We start from the raw sequence: 19,498 nt of genomic DNA on the forward strand, positions 1-19,498 counted from the left end.
GTGGGTGTTGGGCTGTTGGGTTTCTGAGAACTTCCAAGTGTCGTGTGAACAGGGGTTCAGGAAAATCTGTGTTTCCACAAGCACCCAGTGCTGTCTCTGAGTTTACCTTAACCAGGTGGAGCTCACCTTAGGCAGGTGGAAATGGGAACCAGGGGGTCCTCATTCGGGGTTAGGAGAGGCTAGGGCAAGGGAATTCAGTTCGATCATGTAGCTGAAAAGCACTTACTGAGCATCTAGTTTAGGCCAGTGCTGGGCACTGGGGATTTCGCTGTGGATGAGCTAGACACTGGGTCTGCCCGTGAGGATCTCACCTGAAGGAGGCTGATGAATGAGAATGTTCCAGATAGTAGCTGTGGCTAGGAAGAACATAACCACGTAAGGGAGAGAGGGTGGAGGGCTACAGGAGGCAGGGGGTCAGGGAAGGCCACTCTGAGAAGGTGATGCTGGAGATGAGGCCTGAAGGGTGAGGGAGCCAGCATGGCAGGACGAGGGGAACAGTGCACCCAGTAGAGGGATCCGCAGGTGGAAAGGCCCTGAGGCAGGAAGGAGCTTAGAGTCTGTGAGAGGAAAGGGGGCTGGTGGGTCGCAGTGGATGAACATGGAGAGGAGGCAGGACTGGCCGCAGGGTCTTCCTTTTGAAAAGCTCCCTCTGGCTGCTGTATGAAGAACTGACTGCGGGGCAGGGCAAGGGGGTAAGCCTGGAGACCAGGGAAGAAGGGGTGGGAGGTGAGAGGGGGTAATGGCCAGCCCGGCGGGGAGGTTGCCGGTAAGATCAGGGGAGCAGGTTGGTTGGGTGCTGGCCTCCGGCTCCGCCAGGCCTCATCTGTGACATCTCAGGGCTTGGGGAGGGCAGGAGTCCGGCTTTCCCTAACCCTCCCAAGCTCCTAGGTCCAGAACGTCTCCCAGTCCATGGAGGTCCTTGAGTTGCGGACGTACCGTGACCTCCAGTACGTGCGCAGCATGGAGACCCTCATGCGAAGCCTGGACGCACGACTCCGGGCGGCTGATGGGTCCCTCTCAGCCAAGAGCTTCCAGGTGGGTCCCTCTGGGTCAGGTCAGAGGCCAAGGGAAGAGCTGGGATCGGCGTCCATTAGTTCTGAGAGTGGGGTCATGTCTGGGAGGGACCAAGGGTAGGCTGGGTTCCAGGGTCTAGTATGCACAAATGTCAAGGGCCAGGTGTGCATCAGAGATAAGGGGGTGAAGCTATGGGTCCAAGACTGGGGTCAGGACTGGATCAAAGGTCAGGGGTTAGGATCAGTGAGGGTTCCATCTTGGTGGGCAGGAGCTGAAGGACAGGATGTCGGAGCTGTTGCCCTTGAGCTCAGTCCTGGAGCAATACAAGGCGGACACTCGCACCATCCTGCACCTGCGGGAGGAGGTGAGGAATCTCTCCAGCAGCCTTGCAGCCATCCAGGAGGAGATGGGCGCCTACGGGTACGAGGACCTGCAGCAGCGGGTGATGGCCCTGGAGGCCCGGCTCCATGCCTGCGCCCAGAAGCTGGGTATGCCTTGACCCTTGACTTTGACCCCTGACCTCCACACCCAACCCTAATACCACCTATGTGCCCAGAAGCTGGGCATGGTTTTGACCTCTAACTTCCAAACTTTGACCTTTGACTTCTCTACCCAAGGCCTAAAATAGACCCCAAAACTGGAAATGCCCCTGACGGGTTTGACTCCCAGTCCCCTTACCCTCAACTTAACTCCATCTTGGGACCAGATTTCTGGATCTTCCCTCACCCCTGGTCCCAGCTCTTCCCAGTTTGATCACACCACATCATCCTTGCCCTGTGTCGCTCGGGCTCTTCCCATCCTCCACCCTTATCTACCCTCTTCCTGCCTCCCAGGCTGTGGGAAGCTGACTGGGGTCAGTAACCCCATCACCATTCGGGCCATGGGGTCCCGCTTTGGCTCCTGGATGACCGACACGATGGCCCCCAGTGCGGATAGCCGGGTGAGTGACTGTGCCCACCCCAGGGGTCAGAGCCTGGGTTAGACAGCCTGTGGCTGCCCACAGGTGCCCAGCAATTCCACACCAATGCCTCTCTTGTAGGCTGAAGTGTCCTAGGATCTCCAGAGCCCTTGGCCCTCCCCTCGACTGTCTAGTAACCCCAGGTGACCGAGGACCTTCCAGCCCCGAGAATAGCCAAGTCTGTTGACCGTTTGGACTTCCAGTGGTCTCCATGGTCACGATTGCCCATCACCTCTGACCCACAGGAACCATCCACTAACTGCCCAGTGACTATCCTAGTGACTGATATCGGTCAGTAGGTGGCCACTGAGTGTCACAGCGACTAGAGGTAGTAAATAGCCATTGTCTCACTATGATCACTGGCCTCCCAGGGATTATGGGGGTTCAACCAAGTGGTGAAGAGCTTGGGTTTGGGAATCAGACTTGGATTTGCATCCGGCTGCCACCAAATTCTTAGCTAGAGAACCTTGGGCAGGTTCCTTAATGTCTCTGAGCCTCAATTTCCTTATCTTCAAAATGGTCGTGATAATGTTGGCGTGAAAGTTTTCGAGATGCTTTGGCCCAATAACCAGCCCTAGTGAGGGCACGCACCCCTGCTGACTGACATGGTGACGGTCGAGGAGACGCTGCTGACAGGCCGGGTCATCTTGTGGCTACGGGGGTGAATGCAAGTGACCTCGTCACCCCAGGGCTGTCCAGTGACCGCTAACCATCCCATCCCCAATGAGCGGTGAATTCCTGGGCCCCGGGAGCCCACCAGGGACCGCGATATGCCCTGATCCTTAGGTAGCAAGTGTCTGTTTTCAGACCCACGGTGTTTCCTGATCAAATGATCCCATGACTGGGACTATGGCCGGTCACGAATGGTCACTGGACATCCGGACTGACTCATGACCACTAAGTGACTGTGGACCCCTAATGGCCACGGGTGATTCCTGGGCGGTTGCTGGGGCCTTCGGGTGGCGGCGGGCCGCTGGGCAGCGACGCGCGGCTCTCTTGTAGGTCTGGTACATGGATGGCTACTACAAGGGCCGGCGGGTCCTGGAGTTCCGCACTCTGGGGGACTTCATCAAGGGCCAGAACTTTATCCAGCACCTGCTGCCGCAGCCGTGGGCAGGCACCGGCCACGTGGTGTACAACGGCTCCCTGTTCTACAACAAGTACCAGAGCAACGTGGTAGTCAAGTACCACTTCCGCTCGCGCTCCGTCCTGGTGCAGAGGAGCCTCCCGGGGGCCGGCTACAACAACACCTTCCCCTACTCCTGGGGCGGCTTCTCGGACATGGACTTCATGGTGGACGAGAGCGGGCTCTGGGCCGTGTACACCACCAACCAGAACGCGGGCAACATCGTGGTCAGCCGGCTGGACCCGCACACCCTCGAGGTCGTGCGCTCCTGGGACACCGGCTACCCCAAGCGCAGCGCCGGGGAGGCCTTCATGATCTGCGGCGTGCTCTACGTGACCAACTCGCACCTGGCCGGGGCCAAGGTCTACTTCGCCTACTTCACCAACACGTCCAGCTACGAGTACACGGACGTGCCCTTCCACAACCAGTACTCCCATATCTCCATGCTGGATTACAACCCCCGGGAGCGGGCCCTCTACACCTGGAACAACGGCCACCAGGTGCTCTACAACGTCACCCTCTTCCACGTCGTCAGCACCGCGGGGGACCCCTAGCGGCTGCGGGAGCTCCGGCTGCCGCCCGAGGGCCGCGGGGGGCGGGGCGGGGGGCGGGGCGGGGGCCCCTTCGACCCCGCCCGCCCGGGGCCCTTTCGCTTCCTGTCTCCGTCGGGCCCTCTCTCTCCCCTCTCCTGTCCGTTTTCTTCTCTCCCTCCCTTTTTGCCGGGCTTTCCTTCTCTGCGCCTGTATTTCTACTAGTGCATTCTCTCTGTGTCTTGTCTTTTCTCCTCTGTCGGTCTCTGATTTTGATACTTCACTCTTTCGGCCTTTTTATTGATGTCCCTCTGTCTCTGTCTTTTCATGGATCTGACTCTCCAGTTCTTTCCCTGTCTGCCACTCAGTCTCTCTCTTCTCTCCTTCCGCTCCCTCCTTGCTTCCCACCCATCCCCCCAGGCCCTCCCTCCAAGCCCCCTCCTCCCCTTCAAGGAGTTGAGTGCATGGATCGGTTTCTTTTTTTAATTTACACTCTTTCTTTCCGGGTTGCTGGAATAAACGGGACCTTTGACATTTGATGCTTTGGTTGCTCTGTGTGTCGCAGTGGGGCAGAGGAGGCAAGGTGGAGGCTAAGTGTGAGCCTGGAGACCCATCCCGGCTGGGCCCCCTTTGTCCCAGGCCACAAGCTGTGGGCACCGGGGGCAGACAAGCCCAGCCTGGGGGCCAGGTGGGCTGCATGGCAGGGCGAGCCGTTCGGGAAGACAGGTGAGGAGACCCAAGCCAAAGTTGTTTTGTTTGAAAACAATTTGAAGGCAGTTTGATCCAAACAACGGAGAGTTCTATCACAACAATGAAAACAGGCCTCCAATGAATATTCTCCATCACTGGTTTTTCACTCATTGATCACGCTGGTGCATCACTGAACCATCTGGCAACTTAAAAAAAAAATTTTTTTTTTAAACACTTTGGCTGCTTTTAAGAATTTGGGTATGAGAGAGTAGGGCACAATATTTTTCCTTTTCTCTTTTTGCTTTGTAATTTCAAAATCATTTTACATGAGTCGCACCTGTTCTAAGTTCACTACTTAAAAGGTAGAAACAGCCTGAAGGGGGCACTGGGTGCCTTCAGCTGAACATACCCTCACCCCACGCCTGGAGCCCATTCACTGGAAGGGGCTTGGGCAGAGATGGGCCCCAACACGAAGACTACAGCTCCTGGAGGTGAAGAACCGGCCATGCTAGGAAGTATGGGAGGCAGGAAGGAGCGTGAGGGAGCCGGAAAGAGGCCGGAGAAGCAGAGGCCAATTCCTCAGGAGCCTTGGTGATGTGACTAAGGTGGGGAGTGGGGGGCACAGAAGGGGAAGAACAGATGAGGACCTTATTTTGGCCAGATCCCTGGTGGCCAAGGTGAGACAGACTGCAAGAGTGGGGAGAGTCACCCCTGGGGCCGGTGGCTGGGAACAGAGGTAATGCTGACCGCCACCCCCACGTTGGCCCCACCACATGGCCCCCACTCAATCTGGGGAGGAATATTATGTAAAGAACCCCAGGGGCCTAGATCCCACCCCACTGAGACCATGGAGGAAGTGACACCAGCTCTTCTGGGAGCTACCCTCCCCCGCCCATCTCTAATTAATGGCCTCTCTGATTAAATCATCTCCGCTCTGTGCTGGCATCTCCGGGAACGCGGGACACGGGGACCATACTGCAAATGAAACCAATGAATAATAAATGTAACTGCCTAATGCATTCATTTAAAACCAATTTTTAAAGAAATCTTCAAGAAAAGCAATTAATTTCCATTTAAATTAACAAGTTTGACACTGAAAAAGAACTGATTCCCGGATAAGCCCATTGAGGCACTTTGTACCTGATTAAAAAAAAAGGGGGCATAGAGTTAGGGGCCACTTAGGACCTCTGCAGCCCAGCCCTCCTATCCGTATTTATTTGCAGGCAAATCCCCCAAATGAGCATGGTGCAGGTGGAAGAGTAGTTCACTGGTCTCTCCTACTCCCAAAGTAAGGTCGGGGATAGAGGGCTGCTGAGTTCCACCGTCTTTGTCCAAACCCACCCAGCCCTGGAGACGCACACAGAACGCAGGGCTGGGTGCGGGTGTGCGGGTCACCTCTGCACGCCGGTCGTCCAGCAGATGCCCAAAGCGCCTGGCATCCTAACCTCCCTGTCCCTGTCTCACACACAGAGGCAGGCCCAGTGCTCCTTACCCTTTTGCGTTTGTGGCTTTTGTTCCAACCAAGGATGGGCAGGAGGGATACCCGTCCACTCCCGACCCAGGCCAGGATCCTTGTGCGCCTTAGGCTGCCTGCCGCCACCTCTGCCTTGCTCCCTCGTGGACGTGGGCCCGGCTACAGTGGGGAACTTCGTAGCCCATCCCGTGGCAGTGCCTGCCTTACCCCAAGTGGAGGTGATCCACCCCAGCCTTGCCGCGTGGCCACAGAAACCTGGGCTGGTGCACGTGGCAGAAGGTTGGAAACCGCTCTCCCCCGCCGCCCCCGCCCTGAGGCATTCTGGGCAGGGAAATGCCAGACCCAGGGGACAGGAGGGAAGACTGCACCGCTGTCACCATCCAGAAGGCCTGGGATTTACGACCCCACCTCCAGGCAGGAGGCGGTGGGTGGGGCTTGTGGAGCAGGTGAGGGAAGCCAGAGCTACTTCATGAATCACGCTGACGCTGAGTGGACTCGGGGGCATGTTTAGCTAACGGTGGCATTCCTTTGTCTTTGTCTTTGGGCCGCTGCACAGCTAGACAAAGGGAGGAGGAGGTCCACAGGGGGAGGTGGTCACACCCGGTCAGGGGGCCTCCCTAGTGTCACACAGGACACACACCTAGGGATAACTAGAGTCACACGGCCACACGCATGCTTGGGCACACACACGCCCAAGGTGACAGAATGCCGCAAAGACCATGTTCCTGCCAACCCCACACAGGAAAACATACAACACCCCCCAGCAGCTTCTCAGCCCCCTGTCCACCCCCTTTGTTTCTGCTCCTTCCCAGAGGCTCCAGGGGTCAGCAGGGGTGTGATCGCTCCCGACCCCACAGCACTGCTGGTGCGAACGGGGGTGCTGGTGCCTGCCTGCTGGCCCCCACAGGTGATGGAAGATTCTGCCCGCAGGTGCAGCCAGCCCACCGGCCCCCCCTCCAGCCTGCGGAGTGGCGAGGAGGCCCATTAAACCTTAACGACAAACACTCTGGCAGGCAGCAAGCAGAGCACGATCGCTCTAGAAACCAGCCAGATGGGAGCTGGCCCAAGTGACTGTTTATGAGACACAGCCCTAGGGGCCTCCCCTGGGACGGGGCTGGGCAGGGCTTCTTTTGCTCAGGTCCCCAAGCCCTGCTAGCCTGCCACCCTCCCCCCGCCCCGATCTGGGATGGTTCCCATTAAATGAGAGGGGCAGAGTGGGCTAAGCCCATAAACTCCTTGACTGAACTGGGCCCCCAGCCCAGGCCCCGGCACAGGGGTAGCTGTGAGGAGGTGACAGAAAGCAGGTGGGCCACACCCACAGGCCACCCAGGAGGTGCCTCGACCGGCTCTGCCATAGGCATCCCCTCTGCTCCAAGACAGCCCTTTCTCCTCGGTCCAGTACAGGGCCTCCCTCCCCCAGAGGGCTGGGTAGGATCCCCACTCTCAGAAGCACCTGGCAGTAGCCCCCTCCCTTCCTGGCTAGTCCCCTGTTGCCAAGGTAACAGCATCTGAGAAGGAGGCAGGATCCAGAAGAACCTGCCAGAAGCATTTGTGGTAACAGGAAAGCAGGCCTCAGGGTGCTGGGTGTAATTTGTTCTAGTTGGGAGCGGAGTGGCTTGCGTCCGGGGAGTGGGGGTGGGGGGTGTAGGTGTGTGTGTGTGTGTGTCCACCCTGACCTGCTGAATCCAGAGATGTGACATCAGGGCACTGCCCTAGCATTCTAGAACATTCTTAAACACCCAAGTTTGAGGACCATGGACACTGACTGGCGCCCCACTTCCCTGCTTGGACCCCCCACCGCCACCCCGGGCCCAGGATGAAGGGAGGCTTCTCAGGGAGGAAATGCAGCCTGGATACGTGGGACGCTAGGGACGGCGGAAGACGAATTGCTCCTGACAGCTCCCCCCTCACCTCAGTGGGGAGGGAACGAGACACAAGACAGCAGAGTAGTGGTTCCAAGTTTAATCGAGGGTGCGAAGGGGGCTGCACTGACCCTCAGTGAGGGCCCCAAGGAGGTGGGCAGCCTGGGCCCCATGTGGAGCATTTGCTTTTTGCAGTTGAATAGAGGAACATAGCATAACCAGAAACAAGGCCGTCCTGCCCCCATCTTGGACCTGGGTGGCGGGGACAGACAGAGGGGCCGTCAGCTGACCAGGCCGTCTCTTTGGGACAGGTCACCCTGACCCCTTCAGTCTGGGAGCCTCCCCACCCACCTGCCCTTCTGAAGTCAATTCCTAAAGGGGAGAGGAGTCTGGCAGGGACAGCCCCAGCTGGGGGCAGAGAGGGAGCCCCCAGTGGTGAAGAGCTCCCCTCAGCCATTTTGGGAACAATAAATACTGTGACGTCAGCAGGGAGGGGCACCCGTTGGCCGGCTGACAGCAGGGAGCAGAGTCTATGGGCCCAGCCACCCGTCCCGCCCCACCCGACCCTGCAGGCCAGGCCTGAGCCACCCACACCCCTCACTCCGTGCGCAGGATGATGTGGATGCCGGAATCCGTGAACACGGGCCCGCTCATCTCCCCTGTCCGCAGTGCAAAGGAGGCATCTTCAAATGGCTTCTGCATCTGACCTGGGGAAGCGTGAAGATGGCGTGTGAGGGTCAAGGTCCGGCCGCAGGCCAGGACCAGGTGGGGCAGGCAGATGGGGCTCCCACCTGCGCTGAGCCCTATGCTCATCCATCATGCGGCTTATGGCCCTGTCAGTGGGGCGGCGGGGCCATTAAGAAGCCCCAGGAAGCCCAAGGACAGCATGAGGGATGGCAGGCAGAGCGGCTTCTGCCGCTGGGCACTTGGGAGGCAGATCTCGGTGATGAACTTGTCTCCCCGGGCCCCCGTTGCCAGCCCCTGCCGCATCATCTGTCCCGCCTGCCTCCTGGGGCGGGCAGGCAGCTGACAGCCCCTTGCTGGCTCTCCCCACACTCCTCACCCCATCCTGGGCCCCTCCCTGATGCTCCGGAGACCTCCAGGATGGAGGGGGAAGAGGAGGGAAAGGAGGAGGTGGCGGCCTGATCCGCTCTGCTCCTCCTTTCCCACTGCCTGAGCCAGACAGGCCTAAACTCAGGGCTGCCGATCTGAACTCTCCTCTCCTCACCCCTGCTTTCCCCACTCCTGAGGGTGGTATTGGGAGGGGCATTCTTGGAGACAGGCCCTGGGGCTCTCAGGGGACCCAGCCTTATACCCCTCAACCAGAGGAGAGGCAAATGGCAGCCAGTACCTACCTTGCTGGGTCCATGATGGGGACAACTGCACAGAGAGACCCCCAGACGGACTCCCCACCACAGGAGGGAAGGACACCAGGCAGAAGCAGCCCCGCCACGCCCCCCCAAGCAGGGCGACTCCCTCTGAAGCTTGCGGGACTGTGCTGCCACCTGGTGGACCCTGAAGGCCTGTGCAGCCGGGGCTGTCCCTCCCAACCTCCGTCTGGCTGGGGGACCCCCACTGACGGGACAGAGACTCCTCTAGGGCTAGGTAGTGCCCGCTCCTTGCGCACCTCTGCTGAAGGCACCCAGGTCTCCCCTGGCCTTGGCCGAGCTGCAGTCGCTGAACTGTGAGGCCAGAGATTCAAAGTCTTCCTCTCCTGACTTGATTTTCTGGATGTAGCCTGTGGACACACATGACACGGGGACATACAGGGAGACCTTGCATCAGAGGCAGGGCAGGATGGGGTGCAGGGCTCCAGGTGGAGGGTGGCTCTTCACTCGGCACAGGGGGCCTGCAACCCCTGCCCTACTTTGCACACGAGCATGTGTGAGCACTCGCCTCACACGTGTCCATGAATGCCACCCCCCCAACATGTGTGCACAGTCACACGTGTCCATGAAATGCCTTCCGCATGCGTGCACACCCTGACCCCGTGGTGGTCAATGCTGGTCTCACACCCCATTCCTCCACCCCTGCTCCCTTTGTCACTCCTAGCGCTCCCCCCCTCAACACAACATGAATATAGCATGACCTCTTCCCACCCCCCAACACATATTTTGGGGGAAAAAAATCTACTTCCAGGCTCTGTTGGGGAGGAGAGCAGAAGGCAGGGCAGACACTGAAGAGGGATGCTGGGACCCAGGGCCCCCACCCAGATCTCCCAGGGCGGTGATGGGGAAATTTTCTAGACGCTTCTAGGAGAAAGGCAGGAGGCCAGGGCACCAGGCCAGCTCTGCCACAGGAGTCGGCTGAATCCTCAGTCCCTGGGCCTCAGTTGTCCAATGCAAGGCCCAGGCTGCTTCCTGGGGCGTCGTGAAGAGACCACAAGGCAGCCTCGATGGGACACGTGTCATTCCCACGGGCTACGGCCCCTGACACAGTTCTTCTCCCAGCTGCCCTAAAAGGCTGTGTTGGCATCACTCTGGATTCACCCTCTGTGTGGCACGAACTGTCCCCGTTGGGTACGGATTCTCCCCGGAGGGGAGAGGGACGCCAGGGGCAGCATGCGGGGGGCAAAGCACGCAGGACTGTGTGTGCCCGGCAGGGAAGAGCCCCCACTTGCTCTTGAGTTCAGGTGTGAGCCCTTGGAGCCAGAACCCATCCTTTCCTCCCTAAGGGCCTCCTCCTCTGCTCCAACCAGCTGCCCTAGCACCCGAATGAGCGGCCACTGGGTGGGCTCCCAGGACACCTGGCCCCCGACCACCAGAATAGCCCCTCACCTCGGTCTGGTCCCACATGGCTTCCCAGGCAGCTACTCTCCTAGGGACATTCCACACACCCACCCAGCCCACACTGGACGTGAGGGTCACCCTGGCATACCTGCCCGTGGACTTCTCAACACCACCATGACACTTCTGTCCACCGCTGCTGTCTGAGCACCACGGGGACACTGCTGGCTAATCTACCTGGTGCTCTGAGGCCCAGACACCCAGCCAGGCCATCTGCTGGAAGCTGAGCTAGTACGAACCTCGCTAGGACCACAACCGAAACATCACAACCGTGACAACACACTTACCGGCCCATCTTGCTGCACAGCATGTCAGCAACCAGTGTCCTGGTATCTGATCTGCTTGGCTGCTTCCACGGCTGACCCCGCGTCACCCCTGCCTTCCCCATGTCCCTGTCACTCTTGTCATGTCCTGGCCATCCCGCTGCCTCTGAAGCATCAGTCACTTGCCAGCAGGCCACAGTGACACACAGCACAGTGCCTGGCTCGGAGACCTTGACAGACGTCACATTCTCCTTTCCATGAGGGCTGCGTGTCTCAGTGCTAAGGATCCCCCTGTGTCTGTGTGATCTGCCCATCCCTGGGCCCCCTCGCCTGGACGTCTCAGTCTGGTCTGGTCGTCAGTGTGATACGCTGCCTGGTCAGAAAGGCTCGCCAACGCGACACAAGCCCCTGGGCTGCTGGGGGGCCCCCCTGTGCCAGCTGCACCCACCGCGATCCACCCTGAAGCGGGCATCACCAAGACACCCCCCTCCCCCTCCGCTCCCTGGACTTCTGGCCATCTGCCCGCCTCACCTGGGCAGCCTCGAGATCTCTCCCCCTCTCCCTTCTGTCTGGACCCCGATCCGCGGGCCGGAGAATCCTGAGCACACAGGGTTCCCCGCGGGCCCTGTCCGCGCATGCCCAGCACGTGCGGCGCCTGGCCCCGCCCAGAGCCCCGCACGAGCACCACGGGGCGCGCAGGCTCCAGGGGCGGGGCCGTGAGTCAGCACGGATCCGCCGGAGCCTAGACGGCCTGGCCAAGCCTTTGCCCGCCATCGTTCACAGCCCCCAAATCTTCCTCTGACCAGCCAACTCAGAAAACATTCTGCTTGGAGAGAAGCCTCAAGTGATTAGAAAACAAACAAAAAAACCCCACTCCTTTCTAGAAGCTGATTTTTAGGAGTCTGGCCACAAGTCAAGATGCAAGGGAACCCGCAGACCCCTGTGCCTCCCGTGGGCTCAGGATTACCCCTTCCGCCGGGACATCTCTCCCAGTCCTGCTCTGCCCCCACCACCTCCAGGCCTCTGCTTAATGGTCTCTTCCCGCAGGAAGCGCGTATGTTGCCTTCTGGCCTCACCCAGGAGCCTTTCCCAAGACCCCGCTGTGTGAGGTGCCTCCCTGCGTTTGCCAGTGTCCTGTGTGTCTGTCACCCGCCTCACGCTGGGAGGGCAGGGCCGGTTGGCCTTGCTCACCGCTGCGTTCCCGGCACCCTGCTCTGTGCACAGAACAGGTGCTCGCTAACGCTGAAGGGATTCATGAGTAAATGAGACAGAAACAGGCCACAGGGAAGGCGGGAGTGGGATCCACCCCTCCGATCTTTAGGCAGGAACACTGGAGCCTCATGTCTTTTCCCTGTGCACCTCACATCAAAAGGCTCAAGAGGGGGAGAAAAGGAAGCACCTACCACACGCCCCCCGCTCCCCACCGCAATGCCCTGGCCTGGCCTGCCTGCCTCAGCACCCCTCACCAAGACGGCACCCATCCAACGGGGCTCCGGTTGAGAGAGAGGCAGACCTGGGGGCGGCCTCTCAAGGAGCTCCGAGTCTGAAGCAAGGAACTCCCACCTGCTTCGGGGAGTCCAGGAGCCCTTGAAACTGGCTGAATGACAGAAGGGCACCTGTCGCAGCAGGTAGATCACAGGCTGGCCTGCTCAGTGCGTCTCTTGAGGCCGAGGAGGCCAAACTCTGGACTCCCGCTACCGCATTCAGACCTCAGCTCTACCCCTCCTGAGCTCAGTGACCCTGGTGGCTGACTGCCTCTTGGAGCCTTACGTGCCTGGTCTGTAAAATGGGCTAATGATAGCAGCTCCCACCTTGGAGGGCTACCAAGAGGGGTAGTTCCGGCAGGCACAGTGCCTGGTTCTGCGCAAGCTCCTGATAGTTACTAGTTGTCCGTCCTTGTGTTAGGGACTGAATTGTGTCCCCCCATATTCATACGTTAAGCCCCAATCCCCACCGTCACTGTATTTGGAGATGGGCCTTCATGCAAGTGATCAGGGTTAAATGAGGTCATAAGGGAGGCCCCTGATCCCACAGGATTAGTGTCCTTACAAGAAGAGACGCCAGAGAGCTCCATGTCTCATTCCCCATGTGCACACACCAAGGAAAGGCCACATGAGCATACAGCGAGAAGGCGGCGATCCATAAGCCAGGAAGAGAGTCTTCACCAGAAACTGAATTGGTGTGAACCTTCACCTCAGACTTCCAGCCCCAGAACTGTGGGAAATAAATCCCCAGCCTGTGGTATTCAGTTATAGCACCCCGAGCTAATACACCACAGTTATTTCGGGGAAAGTGAGTAAACAAATCGGGTGGTCTCTGAGTCTCTTTTTTTTTTAGAGGGGAGGGGGAGAGGGAGAGAGAATCCTAAGCAGGCTCCACGCCCAGCGCAGAGTCCAACAGGGGGCTTGATCTCACGAGCCTGAGATGGTGACCTGAGCTGAAATCAAGAGCTGGATGCTTAACTGACTGAGCCACCCAGGCGCCCCTAAAAAGGTTTAGAGACAAACTAGGGAAGGGGCCTGGACAGAGAAAGAGGTGACAGGATTAGATCTGCTGTCCCAGACGACCCAAGATCCAGTGGGAGGGGCTCCGAGAGACCAGAGACCCAGCCTGAAGCCAGCAGGCTGGAAGGGACTCACTGATCTTGGGTGGGGACACTAGGCCAAAGGTGCTCATTGACCCTCAGACCCTGGGTATGAGGACTGCTGCTCACACCAGGGCCTCCCTGGGACCCTTAAGTCCTCAGCATGGTTGTGTGCTGAGGGAGCTGCTCCTTCCACTAGGGCCTCCCTGGGACACTCAGGCCCTGGGCCTGTGGGACTGGAGGGATGGGGAGCAGGTGGAGAGGGCTTCTCCACAGCCTGGCCTCCTTAGACAAGGACACTGGCAATGACAGGCAGCTGGTCCTCAGATCCCTGACAGGGCCTGGCCACAGCCCAGCAGCTGCAGAGAAAAAGGAGCCTCAGCAGAAAATGCGGACACTCTGGTTCCTACTGCAGGCAGCCTGTCCCCTCGGGGCAGTGGGGAGCACTGGACCTAAATGGGTACTGATGAGATTCGAGTCCCCAATCCTGATCTCCTGATCACCTGGAACTAGCCCAGGACAGAGGGAACATCCTCTTTCACAGAAGAGAAAAGCAGGCCTGGACACCCCAAGCTTGCTGACACGGCACATGAGTGAGTGGTTACGAAGCGCACCGTCTCACGGCACTCTCCTAATGACCTCCCCAACCCAGCCCCATCTCAAGACACTGAGTAAGCAGGCCAAAATCACTGTCGGGTCTACATGGGAGCCCACCAGGCTGCCCAGAGCTCTTTCAGGGAAGCAGCAGACGCTCTGTCCTGACCTTGGCCGCCAAACACACATGCCTCAATGACTGGGGTCCCGTGTAGACAGCAAGCACCTGGCACTGAGCCCACTGCTCTGCTGGGCAGTCCGCCGCTGGCCGGCCCCTGGACCTCATGGCCGTCCTGCCCCCGTTCTACAGATGATTCAGCCAAGGCTCTGAGACACTTGCCCAAGGCCACATGGCTGGCACCAGGCTCCATCTGTGTGGGACTCCAGGATGAGCCACACTGGTTCTGACCCCCGCTCCCCTGCCCAGCTAACCTGTTATCCAGTCCTGATTCTGCCCCTGGACCTCTCCAGAATCTGCTCCCCCACCCCTCCCTGGCCCATCAGGTCCTCCCACAGCTTCCCCCAGGCCATCTGTGCAGGTCCGTGAGTCCAGCCCTTGCTAACACGCCCGAGTCTGCACTGACTTAGGGTTAGGCCCCAGGGCCCGGCTGCTTCCTGGGAGCACCTCCCCGATCCCCCTTCTCTAAGACCTAAGCTGACCTCAGCACCCCCAGGCTCCTGCCACAGTATCAGCTCACCGGGCGCATACTTGTCCATCCTGGAGATGGGGCGGCACCCTCACCTCCCCTCTCAGGCAATCTCCATGGCCTGACAGCCTCCCTTCCCACGCACGCTCAGATCTCCCCGTGCCCTCCTGCCTCAGCCTCCTGCCATCTCTTGCCAGGATTGCCCCACAGGTCTCCGTCTCTGGCCTGGCTGCTCTGCTGAATCCAGACCTTCTCCCAGTTGGCCCCCAACGGCTCTTCCTTGGGCCCCTCAGACTTAATGAGTCCCTCCCCAGACTGTGCCTCTTCCCAAGTCCCCTCCACCAGTGGAGACTCAATCTCCAAATGCCTGTTGCCTCTTGCTCACTCTTGTGGGTCCAAAAGCCTCAGAACAGGGACCACTTGAGCTGGGAAGACCCAAGTCACCGCGTGATTCTCTGGGCTTTCCCCACCCACTTCCTCCTCTTCCCCTCGGGCAGCCAGACCCCCCTCATCGCTCACTGCTAGACCCAACCACCTGGGCTCTGGGCCCTCCAGCTTCCCTGGCCCTTCACACTCCGGCCACATAGCTCTTTCCTGAAAGCAAAGCACTGCAGAGCCGTCCTGACATCATATGTGGCCATGTTTCCTGCCATCTCCAGAAAGGACCCAAACTCTTCACCTCACTTGGGGCCCCCCTCAACCTTGCTGGGACATGCCCTTGCAGGGTCTCATCCCCCCTCAGTCGCCCATGCGGCCTTCCCCGGAGTCCTGGCTATGGCCTTGCCCCAGGCTTTTACTTCTGCCACTTCCTCTGCTAGGAATCCTTCTCACTTCCCGTTGGTTCCTGAAACAAGGCTGTGAGCACTGACTGTAGCCCAGGCTGTGTGTAGAGCGGTGGGAATACGGTGGGAAGAGAGCCAGTCCCTGTCCTCACGGAGCTCAGGAGGCGAGCTCTTTAATCTGCCTTCCAGATTCTGTGCATGAACTCTGCTCCTCTCTGTAATGCTGAGGTGTGAGGCTCACAGAGGCCAGACACCATACGGGGGGAGGCGGTGGTGGTGGGTGGGTTTAAGTAATATCCTGGAGGCCAAATACTGGACCAAGGGATGTGACAGTAAAACAAGAGCCAATACTGACTGACTGTGCACTCTGCCAGGCCTGTGCTCATTACAACAATCATCATGACCGCTAGCAATTACAGAACATTTACTAGACACCAGAACTGTTATTCAAGCTTCACTGCATTAGGTCAGAGTCTTCACAACTACCCTATGAGGTGTAGGTTCTATTATCAAAACATGAATTTTACGAATGAAAAGACAGGTTCAGAGATGTTAAGTAACTTGCTCAAGGTCACACAGCCAGGGCTGGGCAGAGCCAGATGGGCACTCAGGCCAGCTGGGTCTGGGTGAGGCACTGGGTCATGTGTGGTAAGAGCAGCCCAGGAGGGGCCTGGGGTCTGTGGTGGCAGAGCCTGAATGATGACACCACACGTGAGATCCAGACCAGCACTGTCCAAAGGAACTCCCTGTAAGCATGGAAATGTTTTAGGTCTGCGCTGAGATGGCAGCCGCTCACCACATGTGGCTACTGAGCACTTCAAGTGTGGCCAGGGTGTGAGGAACCAATCTCTAATATGACTTAGTTTTAATTAATTTAAACGGAAACAGCCCCGTGTAGGTAGTGGTGGCCATGCCAGGCAGCTCTATACCACGGATCTGCAACGGACAGCCGTAACGGGCGACATGCTGCTGTTTTCATAAAGTTTTATTGACACGCACGCCCACACCCGCTTGGGTACATATTATCTCAGGCTGCTATCAATTACAAAGCGGAGATGTACGGCCTCGAAACCTAAAGTATTCACCATCTGGCCTTTTAAGAAAAAGTCTGTGTTCTCACCAGTGCTCTAGACTGTGGAGGAAACAGAACAGAGACAGGAACAGCATCCTCTCTCAGGGCAGAGGTAGGTCATGAACCCTGCTAGCAAGTTCTACGTTGCTACCTTTCCAACCTCCCTCCCTCCCCACCCACCTAGGTGCCCCAGAACCCTGCTCGATGACATTACCCTCAACAATAGCTCCCAATGACTGAGGGCCCACTGGGCACCAAACACCCTCACCTCGCAGGATTGGCGCGATGGGCCTCGGGGGCAGGTATGGGACAACGCCCATTTTACAGAGGTGAAAACGGAGTCTCAAGGAGGTTACGCAAGTCCCCCAAGGTCCTGGAGCTTACGGGGCATAGCTACCATCCGAACCCAGGTCTGCCAGCCCCCAAGGCTGGGTCCTCCCCTCCTAACCTGGCTCACCCTCAGATGCCAGACAGAAAGAAAAAGGAGAGGCAGCTGTGTGGCCCAGGCTCATGTCATGTTCAGGCACTTCCGTGTCGGCCAATGCTGACGGCTGTGTTGGTTGGGGTGCAGGATCTGGTGTGAGGTCTACGAGGCTGGTTCCGGTTCCCAAGGAGAGGACACCCCCCACCCCCACCCTCCCCCCTAACCTGTTGCCAGCCCTGCTCACCATTAATCAGCTCCAGGGCCTCCTCCTTGGTCCTGGTGATCTTCTCCTGCCGCCAGGACGAGGGCCGCCGTGACTGGCTGTGCTTGACGAGCAGGTGTGAGCAGCGGACCCTGGTGGGCTCCCCCTGTCCATTTTTGCTGTTACTGCTGCTGTTGCCACTTGGCCGCTCCCACTGGCTGGCATTAGTGATGTGATTGAAGTAGTATACCCGGCCTGGGGGGGGGGGGCAGGGATTCAGTGGGGACCTGCTCAAAGGACACCACCCTGAGGCCAAGACAAGGCACTGGCCAATGGAATGCCTTCATTCAACAAATCCACTGTGTCCACCACGTGCCACAGGCCCTTAGGGAGCTGACGCTCTAGGTGCTGGGACAGACAGGCACCCAACAAGCAAATAAGACAATGTAGTAACTTCAGTTATTGGGAGACTTCAAGGAGGAAAAGAACCCAGAGTGACAGGAGAGAGGAAGCCGCGGGGGACAGGGAGTGGTTCGCAGCATGTACGAGGTGGCCAGGCTGCCCGTTCAAATCTGGCTCTGTCACTCACCGTGTGAGCTACCCTCTCTGGGCCTCGATTTTGTCACCTGTAAAATGTAGATTAACAACAGTCCCTGTTTGTAGGGTTGTTCTAAGGACTGAGTGAGCTCACAGCTCTTGCCACACTTAGGGTAGTGCCTAGGACACACTAGGAGTGTGACAGCTATTATCTCCATTTTATAGACGACAGAAACGAGGCCTCACCTTCCACGTCTTTGGTAATGTTTCCTGAGTGTACACTCTACTCCAGGCACACATGGTTGGAGGCAGGAATTATACCCAAGCTGTCAAACACGAAAGCTCTGTTCTTAACCCGCACCCGGTGCACGGGGCTGCACAACTAGGGACAGCATTCCTGGGGGCCAGACGTTACCCAGGGCCTGAGGAGCAGTAGGGGTGAAGGCTGCAAGCGAGAAGACTGAAGTAGGACCCAGGAGAGCCCAGGCATCATTCCAGAGGCTGAGATTTTGCCTGGGTTGCATGGATGACTTGCATCCAGCACCGTGAAGAGCTGAATGTCACCCCTGAGGAAAACCACCAGGGTGGAATCAAGCATAAATGGCAAGAGAGGGGGCCCAGAACTGGGTAGGGCATCAGATTCATGCTGCAGGTTGCAGCCACAGAGCAGGGCTGTAGCAGGCTGGGTGAGAGCTGAGCCAGTGACTGACTTTAAAAACTTAGCAATGGCCTCTATCTCCCTGAACCCTGGTTTTCTAATCTGAAAAGTGGGGGTGAAGTGGCAGAATTAAGGACATAACTTCACAGGGTTAATGTGGAGAATAGTGATGATCTACGGGAAGTGCTCACTAGAGGGCCTGGCATTCAATTAACAGAAATCATTGTGACTGTGATTTTTATGGGTTATGGAGGCAGTGCGGTGAGATGCTGGGCCCCCCTCACTAGTCTGCAGTGACAAGGGCAGGGGGCTCTGCAGTCAGACTTCTAATCCAGCCCCCACCCCCTTGGAATGAATGACCTTGGGTGAGTTCCTTAAGTTTCCGACCTCAGTTTCCTCACCTGCAAAATGGGGGTAATAACTACCTATCTCCCAGAGTTGTGGTCAGAGAGAGAACACACTTAAAACACACTTGGCACAATGCTGGGCGGTGAGATGAACGTGCCCTATTACTGATATTATTATTGTGGATACGCCTTAAATCGGGCTCCCAGCACACGGTCCATCCTCAGGCAGAATACCACCGGGCGGATCCGGCAGACTCAGCATTAGATGGGGTGGGGATGGCAGGCGGGTTAGCAGGAGTAGGTTGTGGACCCGAGGCCGGGCAACACCCTGGGGCCACGCCCTGAGCATGGGGTTGGGGTGTCCTTCCCCGGGGGTGCCTCCCGGGCCCAGCGGAGTGCAGAAACGTTCCCCGGGGACGTCAGGTCCATCAGGCCAAAAGGTGTCAGCCGGATCGGCAGGGCCAGGGCCATCACCCAGGGGAGTGCAGGGGGATCACCAGCCCTTCACCACCCCGGCAGCGCGCTGGGTCTCTCCGGTCCCGCCCCTTGCCTCAGTTTCCTCCGGCATCCCCGCTGCTGAGGTTCGCAGCCCCCACGGGGCGGGCCCGGGCCGTTACCCTGGGAAGACGCGGAGGAGCCAAGACCCCACGGGAATCGGGCGGCGCCGCCGCGCCCGAGGGGCGAGCTCGAGCCCTGCTTCCGCGGGCCCGCGCGGCCCCGCCCCAGCCCCGACCCCCGCGGCACCTGAGCTGCGGCTCATGCGCTTCTCCCAGCCGGGCGGCAGCTTCTCCTCGTCCGCCATCTTCCCTCCTGCCGCAGCGCCCGCTCCGCCTCCGCCGCACCGCCTATGCCGCCCGCGCCCGCCCACCGCCGCCGCTGATTGGCTCGGTACGCCTCGCTCCGGGGCCTGGCGACGATGCTCATTGGGCACCCTAGCAGTCCAGAGAG

General features: G+C 58.7%; 2 protein-coding genes across 3 annotated transcripts in view; one reads left to right on the top strand and one right to left on the bottom strand.

Moving 5' to 3' along the window:
- OLFM2 (olfactomedin 2) overlaps window positions 1-4,167 on the top strand; it is a 58,715-nt gene extending 54,548 nt beyond the window's left edge. For both annotated transcript variants that reach the window (XM_034998665.1, XM_034998664.1), the window contains exons 3-6: window positions 889-1,035; window positions 1,283-1,502; window positions 1,848-1,954; window positions 2,975-4,167. In XM_034998665.1, coding sequence (XP_034854556.1) covers window positions 889-1,035; window positions 1,283-1,502; window positions 1,848-1,954; window positions 2,975-3,652 — 1,152 coding nt within the window. In that variant the 3' untranslated portion in view covers window positions 3,653-4,167. The remainder of the gene's footprint in view (window positions 1-888; window positions 1,036-1,282; window positions 1,503-1,847; window positions 1,955-2,974) is intronic.
- A 3,572-nt stretch (window positions 4,168-7,739) lies between these two features.
- Window positions 7,740-19,498, bottom strand: PIN1 (peptidylprolyl cis/trans isomerase, NIMA-interacting 1). The gene is made up of 4 exons (XM_034996761.1): window positions 19,295-19,498; window positions 17,051-17,263; window positions 9,282-9,392; window positions 7,740-8,361 (listed from the first exon to the last, which is right to left on the bottom strand). Exons 1-4 carry the CDS (start codon window positions 19,350-19,352, stop codon window positions 8,252-8,254), a joined length of 492 nt encoding a protein of 163 aa, XP_034852652.1. The 5' UTR covers window positions 19,353-19,498; the 3' UTR covers window positions 7,740-8,251.

The sequence above is a fragment of the Mirounga leonina genome, unplaced genomic scaffold (genome assembly GCF_011800145.1).
Source record: "Mirounga leonina isolate KUSES-001 unplaced genomic scaffold, KU_Mleo_1.0 Mir_94, whole genome shotgun sequence".
Classification (NCBI taxonomy): domain Eukaryota; kingdom Metazoa; phylum Chordata; class Mammalia; order Carnivora; family Phocidae; genus Mirounga; species Mirounga leonina.